The sequence below is a fragment of the Puntigrus tetrazona genome, chromosome 1, assembly GCF_018831695.1.
Source record: "Puntigrus tetrazona isolate hp1 chromosome 1, ASM1883169v1, whole genome shotgun sequence".
Classification (NCBI taxonomy): Eukaryota; Metazoa; Chordata; class Actinopteri; order Cypriniformes; family Cyprinidae; genus Puntigrus; species Puntigrus tetrazona.
The window spans coordinates 30,985,792-31,001,679 of record NC_056699.1 but is presented as its reverse complement, the minus strand read 5'-3'; the positions used below and the strand labels follow the sequence as shown (position 1 = coordinate 31,001,679).

General features: G+C 36.6%; 2 protein-coding genes across 8 annotated transcripts in view; both read right to left on the bottom strand.

Moving 5' to 3' along the window:
- The window catches only part of nsun3 (NOP2/Sun RNA methyltransferase 3), a 35,487-nt gene extending 32,793 nt beyond the window's left edge, over positions 1-2,694 (bottom strand). For both annotated transcript variants that reach the window (XM_043236071.1, XM_043235359.1), the window contains exons 1-4: positions 2,520-2,694; positions 2,111-2,220; positions 1,630-1,988; positions 351-505 (exon numbers count right to left, since the gene is read on the bottom strand). In XM_043236071.1, the coding sequence (XP_043092006.1) occupies positions 351-505; positions 1,630-1,988; positions 2,111-2,220; positions 2,520-2,639 (744 nt within the window). In that variant the 5' untranslated portion in view covers positions 2,640-2,694. The remainder of the gene's footprint in view (positions 1-350; positions 506-1,629; positions 1,989-2,110; positions 2,221-2,519) is intronic.
- Positions 2,695-5,383: 2,689 nt separating this feature from the next.
- On the bottom strand, positions 5,384-15,675 carry arl13b (ADP-ribosylation factor-like 13b). Of its 6 annotated transcripts, none has more exons than XM_043249149.1 (11): positions 15,059-15,675; positions 12,134-12,204; positions 11,779-12,028; positions 9,869-9,974; positions 9,518-9,720; positions 8,621-8,735; positions 8,381-8,540; positions 8,075-8,194; positions 6,330-6,398; positions 5,779-5,843; positions 5,384-5,678 (listed from the first exon to the last, which is right to left on the bottom strand). In XM_043249149.1, the coding sequence occupies exons 1-11, from the start codon at positions 15,115-15,117 to the stop codon at positions 5,625-5,627; spliced, it is 1,272 nt and encodes a 423-aa protein (XP_043105084.1). In that variant the 5' UTR covers positions 15,118-15,675; the 3' UTR covers positions 5,384-5,624. The 6 variants fall into 6 exon arrangements, with proteins under 6 accessions (XP_043105084.1, XP_043105095.1, XP_043105104.1 ...); XM_043249160.1 differs by having other exon boundaries at positions 8,075-8,191; XM_043249169.1 differs by having other exon boundaries at positions 8,075-8,188.
- Between the last annotated feature and the right edge of the window lie 213 nt (positions 15,676-15,888).

Genomic DNA, 15,888 nt, shown 5'->3' with positions numbered 1-15,888 from the left:
TGGAAAGTAAGGGCTTGCACTAACAGTTACGCCAACAGTGATAAATGAGGGAGTTTGGAGGCAGCGTTGCTATTGATGTCATGCAAGAGTGTCACTTTGACATTCACAAACAAGCAGTTTTTTTTGTGTTTTCTTCCCCCAAATACTTGGATGGATGACATTCAGTGGAGGTTAATTCAATGAATATAGCTTAACGGAATCTAAACAAATGTCAGGTAATGATATCTCCTATGAAGAAGTCATTTGATGACTCGTCCTGTGTAAATATCAGCATTTAAAATAGCCAAATGATACGTTGAAGGATGCTATTTTGATGGCTCTGACAGATGAGCGGAGGGCGAGAGTGGTACCTTGTCGTAAGCCCCTGGCCGCATGCTCCCAAGGCTCCGGCCGTCCAGGCGAGTCACTGAAAGCAGACGTCGTAGCGTAGGAGGAACGTAGGACTCGAGAGTCTTCAGCAGCCAGTCGTGTCTGTGCTGATCCACTTCATTACAGTGCAGGAACCCTAAGAGTTCAATTTTGCAACACAAAAAAGGTCAGAAATGTACCATAAGTCTTAGAAATGAGTCAAAGACACTCAAAGAACACTTTGTAAGATGTTGGCATTGTGTAAGGTATTGTGGCAAGTAAGGTCCTGTGAAATATTATTACGATCTAAAATAACTGCTTTTAATTCCACTACTGTAAAAAAAAATTGTTTCAATTTCAATTCTCAGATGCTACTACTGCAGTTTTCAGTATCACACGATCCTTCAGAAATCATTCTAATACACTCATTTTCTGAACATAAAACATTTCAGATTACTGTCAAATGCAGTTGTTCTGATTCTGTTATTTTTTAAGTTTTAAAGAACAACTTGCTCTTACTATAAAAATTGCTCGATAATAAAGTACTGTTTTTCATTTCACAAGACATTAGTAAATCAACAAATAACACATTCAATTATGAGGATCAGAGAGTACTATAGTGTGAAACTGCATTATAATCATTATCTTTGAAGTTGACAGTCTGGCACTTTATTTTATGACTAATATCTCATAAGTTATTCCAGTGGACTAATCTTGAAATCTCATTTCTCTCCCCAAATCCTTGTTCATATATCAAATACATTTTATTAAACTTTATTTGATGTCATTTTCCTCCCCTCAAACCCCTATCGGTAGCCTTTAAGAATGTTGGTAACACTTTATTTTACCGTCCTGTTTCTCATGTACATACTAAATACTCATTACAGTAATTACAATGACTAGGTACTAACCCCGAATCTACCCAAAAACCTACACTTAACTCATGTAGTTACCTTAAATTACCAGTACTTTCCTACAGAAATACACTGTAGATACACTGTAAGTACGTGTAAGTATGCATACTGTAGTGCAACCAAATGTTATATTAAAAAAGCAAACAGTCGCTTCAACCTATAATAATAACAACGTCGCAATTTTTACTGTATCAAATAAATGCAGCCTTGGTGTGCGCAAGTCCTTTCTTTCGAATACATGAAAATTCTTAACAACCTTAAACTTTTAAACAGTTTTACATACAGCAGTTCATCTTTGGGTTTGCCTCAGCTACAGATCATTTCACAAGTATCCCGTTGACGCTTCTCGACTAGGTTGGGAACTTACCAGGAGTGGCTGTCTGTAATATAGCCAGACTTTTCCCCCCAGGAGCCGCACAAAGGTCAAGCACACGCTCCCCTTCCTTCACATTCAAACTTAGTACTGGGAGAAGAGAGGCTGCGTTTAGGAGGTAGTACTGTTTTAACCAGCCGGGGTGGTGGCTTTGGGTAGGAATCCGCACTGGATCTCTGTGAATAAAACACTGCAGGGGGATGGGTGCTGTTTGGTAAGGGGATTCAGGATGCGTCTGTGGAAGGAGGTTTGTGTATCCAAGCTCTGTGAGGCACTGCTTGAGGTTTGTAAGGTCACTGAAGCGATTAAGCAGTACACCGTACTGCCATGAGAGTGGATTCAGAAGCACATCCCTGAAAACATCAAACAAATATGTTGTGCAGATTAGTTCTGAGACTGTTTAATATAAAGCACTTCTGTAAATTAAATAAAATACATTTTCAGAATGCTTTAAAAAAAAAGTCTAATTTCCCACCTTGCACTACTCCACTGCTCTCCAAGCTCTTCGCTGTACTGGGCATCGAAATGCTTCAGTACAGTCTTACAAACCTGCTTCTGAGGTTTACATTTACACTGTGCTTCAAGCTGTTGAGAACAATTTAAACACATTTCAGTAATTACAAATATTATTTTACAAAAAATAATAAAAAAAGTATATAAATGAACCAAATAGTATATAATGTACAAAATTTCCATTAAAATACAGTAAAATATTTAAAAGTATATATATATATATATATATATATATATATATATATATATATATATATATATATATATATATATATATATATATATATATATATTCAAAATCCTTAGACAAATAAATTTTGAAGAGAGAGAGATTTCTTAGTATATTTTCAGTAGTAATATAAACCGCTCACTGTATTCGTGGCTGTGCATTTCCCATGGGAGAGGGAGGGTAGAACACGTTTAAAAGATTTTAGAAAGAGATGAGTGCTGCTGGAAAATCCATTAATGCTGCATAGTTTCGTCGAAAACATCGATATTGGTGTACCGGTATTTCTAAGTTTATTTTTTGTTCCGCGGTCCGCCTTCTTTCTGGTTCCCCCCAGAAACGTGCATTATGATAGTTGTTCCGTTTTCCTGTGCTCCCAGTAGGTTTTTGCCTACGGATACGTATTAATTTTTATTTCGTTAGCTGAGTTATTGTGTTGCTTCTATTAACTAAATATTGGGTAATTAAGCAACTGTTAATATTTGTAAACATCGTAATGGTTTTAGTTTACTTAGGCTAACTTTTTTATTATTTTGGAAAAGTGTTTGAAAAATCGTCGGTCACAACTGTGACCCGTGGAATAATGGATATCCTGAATTAACATAGTACTTCTGCCATAATAAAAATTGTTAAATATGTTAGTGCCGGACATCCAGGTATCAACACAGCCATTCAACCAGTCCCCAATTGTTTCTGGTGGGCATCAATACAGTCTGACGTTACTAAATTCATCTATAACTGTACATAGACTGAAGCCGCTTCTTGATATGGCCCAAATATGCCATTTTCCGCATATTCAATATGCAAATTCAGTGTGCTGACCCCTTTCCAATGTGTTCTGTGTTCATCCCTGGACAGTGGGTTTGGCTCTCCACCAGTGATCTTCAGCTCCAGCTTCCCTGTGAAAAAAATTGTCCTACATACAAATAACTTTTGTTTTCCTGAGGAAAGATCCTGGGTAAACTCTTAGGACCCCCTTGAACCCACACTAATGACTGAGTTTCATCAGGACCACCCCAACAGACCTGCACCAAGACCCCTTGGAAGACCTCGGTGTCCGGACCGTTCTCACTTCGGAAGGGAGCTTTGTCACAAGTTTCCCCCGAGTACTGTTTTTCGGCTGGAGATCCTGAATATTTTGTGTCGATGGCGTCATGAATTCTATCAAAAACCGACAGAAAAAAATTCTAAATCTGCCCCCCCCTCTGTTAGAAATCTTATACTCATACATGTTTGTATCTTCCATCAGGACAATAATCCAATACAAACATTAAAATCAACACACAAATGGGTCACTGAATGAAGCGACTGCCCCAGTTTAACATAAACTCTGATATGTTTTATTCAGGGAAATGTCTGATTAATTTGTATTTGGAATATCTTTGAAAATGAAAATACTGTTACACTCACGTACACACAAAACAAAACTGAACAAAAAAGTAACATAAATGAGGATGTCTTTATTGGTGTTTTAACCAACAGCTGCACACATTCAGCAGCTGGGTATAAATAGACCTGAACTGATCTCATCTGAATGTTTCATTGTGGGAACACAATTATTGGAGTATATTTTGATCATTTGTGCAATGTCCATTTCCCACCAGTGTTTTAAGTTTTTCATGTATGGCTTACAGTGTTTTATTGATTTGTATAGGACATGTTCAAGATTACTGCAGCTTTCCCTCTCCTTGTGTTGTTGGCTGTAAACAGAGAAAGTGAGGGGAAGATGAAGAAAGATATGAACAAATTTCCTTTTGTTTGAATTGTAGGCATATGAGGTTTATATTTCCAGTTCTCATTAACCACTTTATTAATCAATCCTTTTGTTGAATAAAACCATTATTTTTGTTTTCTTTCTGTACAAAAAGTATTGTTGTCGCTTCCTAACATTACAATTGAACCAATGATGGCAGATGAACTATTCTGCTGATGTCTTTGATATTTTTCAGTGGGACAGTCACAAACCTAAAATATCTTGTGTTCCGAAGACACTGAACACTTTTGTGGGTTTGGAACGATATGGAGTGATTACTGGCAAAATTTTCATTTTAGGGCAGATCATTCATTCTATTTAGAATGTATTCTGATATAGCCGTGTGGGCTATAAAAATAAAAAATAAAAAAATCTCACATCACCAAGCATAAGAAACGAGCTTTCCTATTTTTAAATAATTAATGCAAAAATAAAATGTGAGCATCTTTGTTTCCATCATACAATGATCAAAGCGAGATACCCTGAGGATGCAGTCACGGCGTCGACCAGAAGAGGCTGCTGCTAACGTGTGCGGAGCGAGAGTGACCATAACAGCTGTTTTTTGTTTGTTTGTTTTAATTTGACATTCATATTGAGTGTAAACCGGATACAAAAGGCGCAGGTACCGAAAGCAGAGCAAACTGGATGATGCACAGAACATTTCATCGACTAAATATTAGTGTGTGTGATAAAATACAAAACATCAAACATTGTAAAATATAAAAATGGCAATAGCATCAAATAAATACGAAAGCAGCGTTTACAATAAATGACATCATATATTAAAATATGAATTTATATTCGTTGTTGAGTGTTGTTACATTTACAGTAAATCATGAAATTACTCATCTTTCAGAAGACGGCAAACGTTTTCCTTCCTGATAAAGCAAAGTGTGTCATACGTGAGAATAAAATGCAGTTTCAGACTCAATAACGGGCTTGAACCACCGTTTCCCATCAAAGTTCAAAAGTTCACTTACTTTCGATCTCTGTATCTGTTGCTGGTGCTATTTGAGAGTATGAATGTCATTCTCAGAATTAAGACAGTGTAGTGTACAAACCTATAAATGCTGCAGGAAAAAAAAGACCATCCCATATTTAAAAAGGCAAACTGTGTCACAATCAACTGCACATTATATAAGAGTTTAAGATATTCGTGTGGACCATAAAAACATGTTTGTACAATTTCAAGTACACAAATTTAAACTCTTTGTGTATTTACATACATTTCAGTTCTCTTAAAAAATAGGTCTGTGATATATTTTTGACAAAGAAGTTTCAATCAACTTTCAAATGTCTGTTAATACTGATTTTAAGTATTTCGATTAAAACAAGACAAACGGTTCTGAAGAAATCAAAACGTTGAACCGAAATTAGAGCACATTATCCGAGAATAAATGTCCATGTCCCCCATCTCAATTAAACACAGCTTCTGCCGACCGCCGGTCAATAGGTGCTTCGAGGTCATGTGATCCGTCTGGGTTTGTCGATTGGGTATCAGTTCCTCGCTTCTGGGCAATTGCATCTGCGTGGTTTGCTACACTGCCCGCGCTTGAAGATAAGAACAAAACAATACTTTGATTGGTTGGGACCCTTGAGAATTGTAAACCAGCCGGGGGCGGGGGAAGCAGAGGTAGTGTTAGGAAATTACATCATGAGTATCGCTGTTCGGCCTCTGCCTAATTGCTACGGGTGGGAGAGGTTTGCCATAGAAATCTGCCAATGAAAGAGAGTCATGGGGAAAAGAAAAGATTAAGGTCAGCAATGTCCTTTTTTTTTTTTTAAACAAGGATGAGCTAACTTCTAATTACTACAAGATTACACTACATCATTTAAGTCAAAGATTAAAATGCCACACTGCCTGGTTTAACATTTAGAGGAGGACACAGAACATTACATGCAGCATTCAGAATGTCCAAAATGTTTCCTGTAAGCATCAGAAATCAAACAACGCACATTAGTCACAGCACACAGTAAGAGGTGTTAAGGATCATGCTAGTACAGTATCAAGCTGGATGATAGTGGTATTTCTGTTGCCAGATGATTGCAGAAGAAGGATGTGGCTGAGGCTAGCTTCAAGAACAGAGTTATGGGAGATGATCAGATGGTTAGGAAACAGAAAGGGGGAAAAAAAGAACGTTAGAGATGCGCATGCTTGTCGACATGCCGGACGGGGGACGGATGCAATGAACCGGCAATTACCAGAATGTCTTGTATCTCCAAGAGGCTCGAGTTTGGGGAGCCTAGAGGCTTTAGGAGTAGCCCATCCAACTAAAACAGAAAAAAGTACGGATTAGTGGTTAGAGTAATTTATATGGAGCAACAAATGGAAAAACTAGGACAAATCAGTGGTTAAAAAAAAGAGGCATTTTGCAAACATTTGACTACAAAAATCCAACAGCAAAAAATAAGAAAAAACTCTGACATTCCGGTCATGTGCTACAGAACATACACGTCACTGCAATTTACTATACTGCATAATTAACTGTTTTAATTAAAATCCCTCATGTTGTTGCAAACCTGTAAGACCTTCGCTAATCTTCGAAACACAAACTAAGATATTTTTGATGAATTCCTAGAGCAAGGATCCCAATACGATCAGGCTCGTAATATGTATACATTTTGAGAGTTTTTGTGTCCCTCCCTCCACCTACAACCCCTTTCGGACCTAGGACTCGGGTTACAGATCTGACTCTCTATACAATAGACCATGACTTACATTACATACATTTTTTATGTATGCACTACTCTCCAAAATGGTGCCAGGGTGATGCAGAGGAAAGAAATCATTTAAGGAATGCTTTATTTTTGTTTTCTTTGAGCACAAAATGTATTCACATGTCCTTACTATGTTTATGGACCTTGCTCGTGTTAGGATCCTTGCTCTCTATAGAGGGTCAGAAAAGCCTTGGAGTTAAAAAATTTAAAATAGTAATAATATCTTGCTTTCCAGGGATGAACAGAGGTATTTCAGGTTTGGAAAGACATGATAGTGAGTAATTAATGACAGAATTATTAGGTTAACTATTCTTTTAATAATATATCAGAAAAAATGTTGTGAAATGTAAATAGATGTAGAATGTTCCACAGCAACTCTTCTAAAAATAAATCTTTTACTATGCTCTTTCCTGGAGTTACGTTAAAGCTACACTATGCAACTTTTAAATAATAAAATGCCATGTTCCTGCTGAAGAATGCTCTTTTTTGGTTGTGCCTTGGCTGGGCTCCTCTGCACAGATCAATGTGTTTTAAATAACCGTTGTACACATGGATACAGGTCATCTTATCAGTACAAAATATACTAAATAAACAACTACACAAACAATTAGAGCTGCTTCTTTCTGTGTACAGATTTGACACAACTTGCACAGGTGAATGGTGCATGTATACAATAACAGTCTCAACAGTTCTAAATCATTATATCATAGCGTATTTGTACTTTATTTGTACTGGGCTTTAATTATTATACGTAATTTAAAACCAAAATGTCATGCACAACTGTTTGATTGCAATCCACGCGGCAGGCATGCATTGCAAACCATGTCGCATTCATGTGGAGTATTTCATATTTAATGACTACAGCAACATGCCTGGAATAAGGGTTAGTTGTTTTACAAAATGGAAATATTTTCATTGTAAGAACAGTAATATTATATTAACATATTACATGAGGTATATCTTGACGAAAACCTCTCGAAACACAAACACTCTGTAGGAGCAGTTGGCATGGCGATGAGGAACACATGTTTAATATAAAGTGCTCCTGTGGTTTGTGTTGTACTTTTGTTTCTGCAGCCCAGCCCCTGTGTGTGTGTGAATGTGTATTTTCAAGAGGAATTATTATTTCTATCACAAGTGAACATGAATAACAAACATCCTCAGTGTAAAAAGAGTTGTATATTTCACCAGTTAGTCGTTCACTGATCACGTATGAGAAACGTTACTACCTGGTAAAGGAGGAGGGGTTGGGCTTTTGGGCACTGCTTCTTCCACTCTGAGAGGGTCGACTCTGTGCTTACGTTTCAATCGTAACTTCCTAGTTTTCTTTTTGTTCTGGTCCACTGCTCCTGATCAAAAGTAACAGACATTGAAATGACTTCATCCAGAAATTGAAGAAGTAGGCTAAACAGGTCTTCCATGTGTTATAAGTGCAATAGTTTCTATAATTACTGAAATAATAATACTAAAATAAACCTTTATCCACTTGTTACTCTTGTCATGAAAGAGTCGTTTTGAGGAATAAAATATACTACCTGATTCTGTGCTCTCTGGGGTCTGTCTCTCGCTCTCTTCGTCCTCCTCCTCTTCCTCTTCATCCTCATCTTGAAGGACTGTCTGTTCTTGCACAGTGCCCTGCTGGCCATTTTCTCTCTGCCTTTGCATTTCTTTCTCTTTGTTCAGTTTGTCTTCATTCTGGAATTTTTATACGAGTTCGGTATTTGCATCTTAATGATTTATCCAACCAATTTAAAAGAAACATTGTGATAACTAACCTCAGTAACAACATTGTTTATTGGCTGGAAAGGATTGGGCATGTCGACGTCATCTAGATCGTCCTCTTTCAGTGTCCTTCCTTCTCGTTCTGCTTCTTCTCGCTCCTGTCTATCTCTGTCAATGAAGAACATTTTATCAAACTGTTGTTTGAATTTATAACGCTTTAAAAGCCACCATTTAAAAATGGGTGTTCCCCAGGGTTCTGGTCTGAGCGATCTGATATTCAACCTTTCACACACACAACTATGTGGACTTTCAACTCGATCTTGAATTTTGCTGTTTACTAGTGCTGGGCGGTTTGAGCAAAATGCTTTATGTTTTGGTCAAACTGCTTAATACTGTTTGTGTACTTCAGGCTGGTTTACCGTTTGAACCGGGACATCACCCAGAATTACTGTTGATGACAGTTTTGTTGGGCATGATTGCGAAGAGCAATGCAATTCAATGCAGGGTGGGGATTTGGTTCAATGGCTGTTAGTTAGATTTTGAGATGTGAGCTTGCAGTCAATTGATCAAAGGGGCAGGCTTTCAGCAGACTAAATCAATCAGAGAGAAATCTGGGACCTTCACCTGAACATCAAGTTTGGATTAAACATTACGACAAACAAGCATACAAAAAATTTAAATGTGCATAAATAAGATCCAACAAATACAAAATATATAGTAAATTTACATTTCATGCTAACTTTAGTAACTTATCAGTATCTAGAAAAAAAAAAAAAAAAAAAAACAAGTGATAAAACACTTTAAATATACATGCAAATGGCTAAATTGAAATTAAATAATTTCATAACTAGATTACATCTCAAATAATTTCAATGACTATGCCACTAACTTCATACACTCCTGACGTATCTGGAAACAATCTGAGTGAAAATCTTTGTCAGCTCACTGACCTCTCCTCTCTGATCCGCCGGACTCTCTCTGCTCTTTCCTTCTTGTCTTGTTCTTCTTGAGCTTTCTGCTCAGCTGTATCTCTTTGTACACGCTCTGAAATTGCCTCGTAGTCCTTGGCAATGTTATTTAGGAGCCAGTTAAGGCCATTCTTGATGGATTTGTCAACCTTCTTACCATAACCCAGCACTGCAGAACAGGGTTCCTGAGAGTAGAGGAAACAATGTTTATTTCAGTTTTACGTGATAGAGAATGTGATGAAATTTTATTCTGTTAAAAGCAAATAATAATAATTGTGATTAAAAACTTAAAACACACTGGTAAATATAAACTATGCTGAAATTTTAACTCACAATCTGACAGAGGCATTTATTCTCATTGACAAGCTTCTCCAATGACAGGGTCTCAATGATATCTGCTTCAGCCAATGCCCCGTCTCGGTCCTGTTTATTAGCCAACCTGCAAGCCAATCAAAATAAGGAAAGAGCTGGTCACTAGGTGTGCAGGTCACTAGGTAAGCTGTCACGAACAAATGACCTGATGTCTGCAACTGAGGTGGACTGAATAATTAGCCTTGTGTAAAAGAGCACTCTTGACTTATTGGCACACTTAACAAGCTATATTTAGTCAAGGACTTCATCTGCTGCTCACTCCTTCAATTAATTGGACCCACTGCAGCTTGTCTAAGACAAATATACAGATGATGTACTGCACATTTATTGCATGCTGCCCTGTTCTTCTTGGACTAGAGGCATACATTATGTGAGGATGCTCTTCACTGATTACAGCTTGACATTCATCAAAGCCTGCAGCCTCATCAGCAAGCTCAAGGTCTTGGCTCTAAACTCTTTCATATTTCTGACAGACAGGCGATGTTGGTGAAGGAGGGCTGTAAACTTTATCAGCTGTCAGTAAAAAATGGGTGTTCCCCAGGGTTCTGTTCTGAGCCCATTTCTATTCTCCCTTTTTACGCACACAGTTCTGTGGTTTTACTGAGTTCCAATTTCATCATGGTTTTTGCTGACACAGTTTTGGTGGGTCTAAGGCTAGTTTTATAAACACCAAAGCCTCCATGTTAAAGCTGTGTCTTAAGCAGTAGTCTGAAAACCTGGCAGATACCAAAGAGGTAAAGAGTCTTCAAAAAGAAACTTGGATGATTAACTTGTAAGACTAGTCTAAACATTTTTTGCAACTGGCCATAGATTGCTAAGAGTGATGAAATAGTAAAGAATCCAACACGGTGTTGGTATAATTACCAAACACCAACAAGAGCAAGGACCCGACTGAAGGTTTCACATGAACTGCAGACAGCTTGTTTGAAAAAAGCACATCAATGGGTTTATTCTATTTATCTCAGACACCAGTGAAAATTGAGGATCGGCCCCCAGGTGCTGAGATCTTTTTACAGGTGTACCACTAAAATCATTCTGTCAGGTGGTAGACCTATTATTTCTTGCTCGAAGAGCTGGACTAATGCAAAACTGTCAAGGCATGTACAAGGTGGTGTAGTAAGATAAATGTATCAACAAGGATGTGCAGCCCAACATGCAATCTTCAGGTAGGTCAGGCAGAATAGGATTAAATAGAAAAAAGATCTCAGCCACCTAAACACACATAAGGAAGCATAAACGGAAATCTGCATATCTCATCATTATGTTTATGCATCCTAGGCAATGATTTTGCACAATATCATAATGATAATAATATTATATCTACGGCCTTTATGCTTTATGTCTGATATTTGATGCTCTGTAGACATAGAATCGTACACTACTATTTCAGTTTGAGATGAGTAAGAGATACACACACACACACACACACACACACACACACATATATACATATATATACATATACACATACATATATACATATATATATATATATATATATATATATATATATATATATATATATATAAATTATTTATTAATAATTAGATCTATTAATATTTGGATCCTGTGACACTTGATTGGAGCAATGGCTGATGAAAATTCAACTTTGCCACCACAGAAATAAATGAAATTTCAAAGTGTAATAAAGTACAAGTATATTATTTTTACATTTTAATAATATTTTAAGATTTTTTTTTTTTATTTACTGTATTTTTGATCAAATAAATACAGCATTGATATGCATAAGAGACTTAAAAACATTTTTTAAAAATCCTACCAATTTCAAGCTTTTAAACAGTGGTGTAATGTTAAGTCTACACATTAAATTACGTTCAACAGCAAGAGCATGTCATGTTTTGAAAACTTACACTAAAACAGGTTTGCCTGCAATACGAGGGTGCCGGAGAACCTCAGCCATTGTGTCTCTGGTCTCCTGGATCCTTTGAACATCGCTGGAGTCCACAACAAACACCACTCCGTAAGACTCAGAGTAGTAGTTTTTCCAAATGCCGCGGATACGCTTTCCACCACCCAAGTCGAAGATTGTGACCTCAAACTTCCCCTGCTTCAGGTCCACCTTTGAGAAGCCCACTGTAGGTGCTACGTCTAAAGGGCTTTCTATGACAGTCACAAAAACATACACCTTGTGAGATCGATTTTGAACCTTAAAAACACTACATAAAAAAAAAAAAAACCTCCAAAAATATTAAGATGAAGATTTACCTCCCTGGATTCCTCTGACAGTAGCTGTTTTTCCAGCATTGTCCAGTCCAACCATTACCAATGTCACCTTCCTGCAAGAGCAGATACAGCTTCATGTCATTGGTCAAGACAGCTCCAAAAATGTTTTATTTTTTTCTGTCAAACACTTGAGGTGCTTTCAGGTTAGAAATACACATTAAGGTCCATGGCTAGCAAACGACAACATGATAAAAGAAAAACAAACCTCAATGTACTCAAGCTGGGTTTATGCTAAATGTTCAAAAAAAAAAAAAAACCTTATGCCATTTTCAAAAAAAGTTTCTCTAAAAGTTTATAGTAATTGAATATATTTGTTTATTTGCCTATTTATTTTTCATAATTTCAACTTTTTTGGGAAGCTGCATCAATTATTAATTTATTAATATATCATTTAGCTACCATGATGGTCACCCATATCATTTTGATTTGGCAGTGTGTATTTATTTCCTTTCCTTCTAAGAAATATTAATACAAGTTTAGGCCAAAATTACTTACATTTAGTTTCTTTTCAAGATTTGTTTGTTTGTTTTTTAATGAAGCTTTTTTTTATATATAAGAACAAATTTACTACTCTTTTCTTTCTTTTTTTTTTGCTTTACATCTAAAAATATAAAAATTACTTTGAAAAATAAACAAAAAACATGCAAATCACGGAAAATGTGTATTCGATTGCAACCATTAATGAGTTTACTTTATACAGGCAGCTTCAAACTTTTTGACATTTAATAAAACTTGACATTAAGTTACGACCAGCTGTCAGCTAATACAAATTAAGCCTGCCTGGTAATGCATCATCTCTTGACTGGCAAAAGCACACAGGGATGAAGAGGATGATTCAGCACACCGTGCCCAAAAAGACAAAGTAAATAATGTGGCCTTTTCCAACACTAATGACGTCAAAAATATTGAATATGTTCAATGATAATCTGTCCGGGGCTGTAGAGTCGCAGCTGTTTAAACTACAAGGCTTCCAGTTGAGGCTTAGAAGCATAATAAAACATCTGCGGGGTAACAAAAATATCCTAAATTGACATGGGATTTCTGCTCACCATCGTTAACCTATGCTTAATTATTAAGAAATGCCAGACGAACACAAAGGCCAGGCAGCGTAAACAAACCCTGCAGTCACCACGGAGGAACATATGAAAACACAAAGTCCTTACAGCTACCAACACACACACACACACACACACACAAACAGATACTTAACTGCGGCATTTCCGCCGCAGGGACATCAAACGCACTATCCAGGTGACAGTTCTCTGCAACCAGGAGGCCTTCATCAAGACTGGGAATAGATCAAGACGACAGCTAGCTTTCTCTTGACTTCGGTTGTTATTGTCGATACACACACACACACACACACACACACTTTTGTCTTTCCTGGCCTCTGGTCAGGTCTGTATCTGAGGGATTAGCTGGGGATTTCGACTTAGCCAACAAGATCAGTGACAGGGGTGCTAGAGGACACGCTACGTTCAACCAATGAAATTAAGACAATAACTCAGAGACTTAGCCGTCACCTCTGGGCCCAGGAGCTGTCAGGGGAGAGTAACAGCCACCATAACATCACTAGGACTTTTAAGGCCTGACTTTTACACTCCGTAGTTCGAACAGACCGATTCTTGGGTCTTACGATCAACCATCTGACCCAGATTTAGGCTTATCAAGCAAGCGTCTTGTTTCAGGAACAGCAGGTGATGCAAGTAATCATACATTTAGCACTTGGATTTAAGCCTATGCCTAACTGTGAGTCACGTTCAAACATGTACAGTGAGAGGTGCATGTAGGGCTTTTAATCAACGCAGGGAGAGAAAAGACTCCAATTAAAAATGACACCAGATCTAATGAATCCAAACCTCGTGAGAATAGATGAGTGCTTTTGTCACCAGCATAACTGTTCAACTTTAAATATTAGAAGTAAAACTTAAACAGAAAAAAGGTTAAATGTAAAGCACTAAAATCATTAAAGCATAAAAATAAAAGAGAAAAATGGCAAAAGCATAACACAAATAAAATTTTAACATAAAATTCAACAATTAAAGTACCACAGAAATAATGTCATAAGTAATACTGTCTTAAAAAAATAAGAAATAAGTTAACTAAAATTATTAAAGCTTAAAAATAGAAAATGAATGGAAAAAATAAGTAAATAAAATATAGCCTAACTAAAAATAATAGAATATAATATAGCCTAACTAAAACTTATATTTAAGATTTTCATTTGAATACTGAAAATATAAAAATACTAGGTTATAATTCAAAATATTAATACAAATTAACACTCGAAAATACCGATATGAATACAAGATTTAAAAAACAATGCAAAACAAGTTCTGTCCTGATCAGTCATTCACACACACACACAAACCTGACGCATTAATTTATTCACCATAACAGAACGTTGAACTAATCTTTTAAAATAAATACCACTTAATATTTTTAATGGCATTATTTATGTTGCGCATTAGTTGTTAAATCATAATGGGGGAAAGTACATTTATAAAATTCGAATGACGATAGTCATTAAAAATAATAAATACTTATTTGGAAATTTCATGCAAAATTATACTTTTAAGAGGCAAGCTCTGCACTTGCCTTTGCAATAAAAATAATAGTAATTATTTCAAAAGTACATGATGTTTGATCACTTCATCATCCAAAGGTAACGTTTGTTGACAAAAAATAAACTCAGTGTCATAAAATATAAAGAGGACAGTCAGATTAAGGTTAAAACTGTGTCCAAACTGTGGCTTATTGGCACCACTGTACAAATACAGGTAATACACAACTGTACAGTACAATAACTCACTGACAGTTTTACACAGAAACAAGTTACTAAATTCCTCAGTCTCTCTGATACATGAGATGAAAATTGTAACTTTCACACTGTTTTTAGACACTCACCTTGCAGGTTCTCTCCATCGTTTCAACCAGTTGCAGCAGTTCGCCATCAGATTGAACATTTCACCCCAATTGCCTGAACTGGGATTTATTATTTCATGACAGCCGTTTGGGCTAATTAACGTTATATTGCTTATTTATATATATATATTTTTATTCGTGCTTTCAATCCACCCGTTATCTGCTAGCACGGTTTTATCTGCCTATCCGACTGATTCGTAAAGATTTGATTACAGACATTTTGTTTTCTAGTAGAGAATAGACGAAATAGGCTAAAAATGGTCAACCAGTATACATCGTTTAATTATCAGACGGTCTCTTACAATATCGATCAAGCCGTTTAGTTTCATTTTTCTCACTAACGTTACGCGAATCAATGCAAAGCCTCACTGAACGGCTAACCAGTTAGCTACTGGTTAGCTACGTTCCATGAAACTGTTAAATGACATTTCATGTCATTATAAAGACACAGTCATTAGATAATGACTATGTGTAACGTTTTGACGTTTTGTCCTGTACTATACTCACAATTTTAGAACGTTTTTGTGCGAAAAAATGTATTGGCATGACCGTTAGCTCGCTAGTTCTCTTCTTTGTTTACCAAGCTAAATCTGGCTGCTATGGCTGCAACCGCGATTACGTCGAGGGTCGAGGTTGCCAAGTGCTTTGAAAGTGTGTGGCATATTGAACTTTTGAGGGAGAAATGCATAAAACCATATCTTTAGGCCTCTGGAAAGTTTTACAGATTGTTTTTATTTTCCACACAGGCTCTTAAAAATGTACTGCGTCGATCAAAATGGCCATGGTAAAAAGTATTCACTAAATCCGTACAA

Coding starts and splice junctions, on each gene's coding strand:
- arl13b (XM_043249149.1), bottom strand. CDS start 15,117: ATGTTCAATCTGATGGCGAACTGCTGCAACTGGTTGAAACGATGGAGA. Junction 9,975..11,778: donor GCAGGCAAACCTGTTTTAGT/GTAAGTTTTCAA, acceptor ATTGGCTTGCAG/GTTGGCTAATAAACAGGACC. Junction 8,541..8,620: donor TAAACAATGTTGTTACTGAG/GTTAGTTATCAC, acceptor TAAAAATTCCAG/AATGAAGACAAACTGAACAA.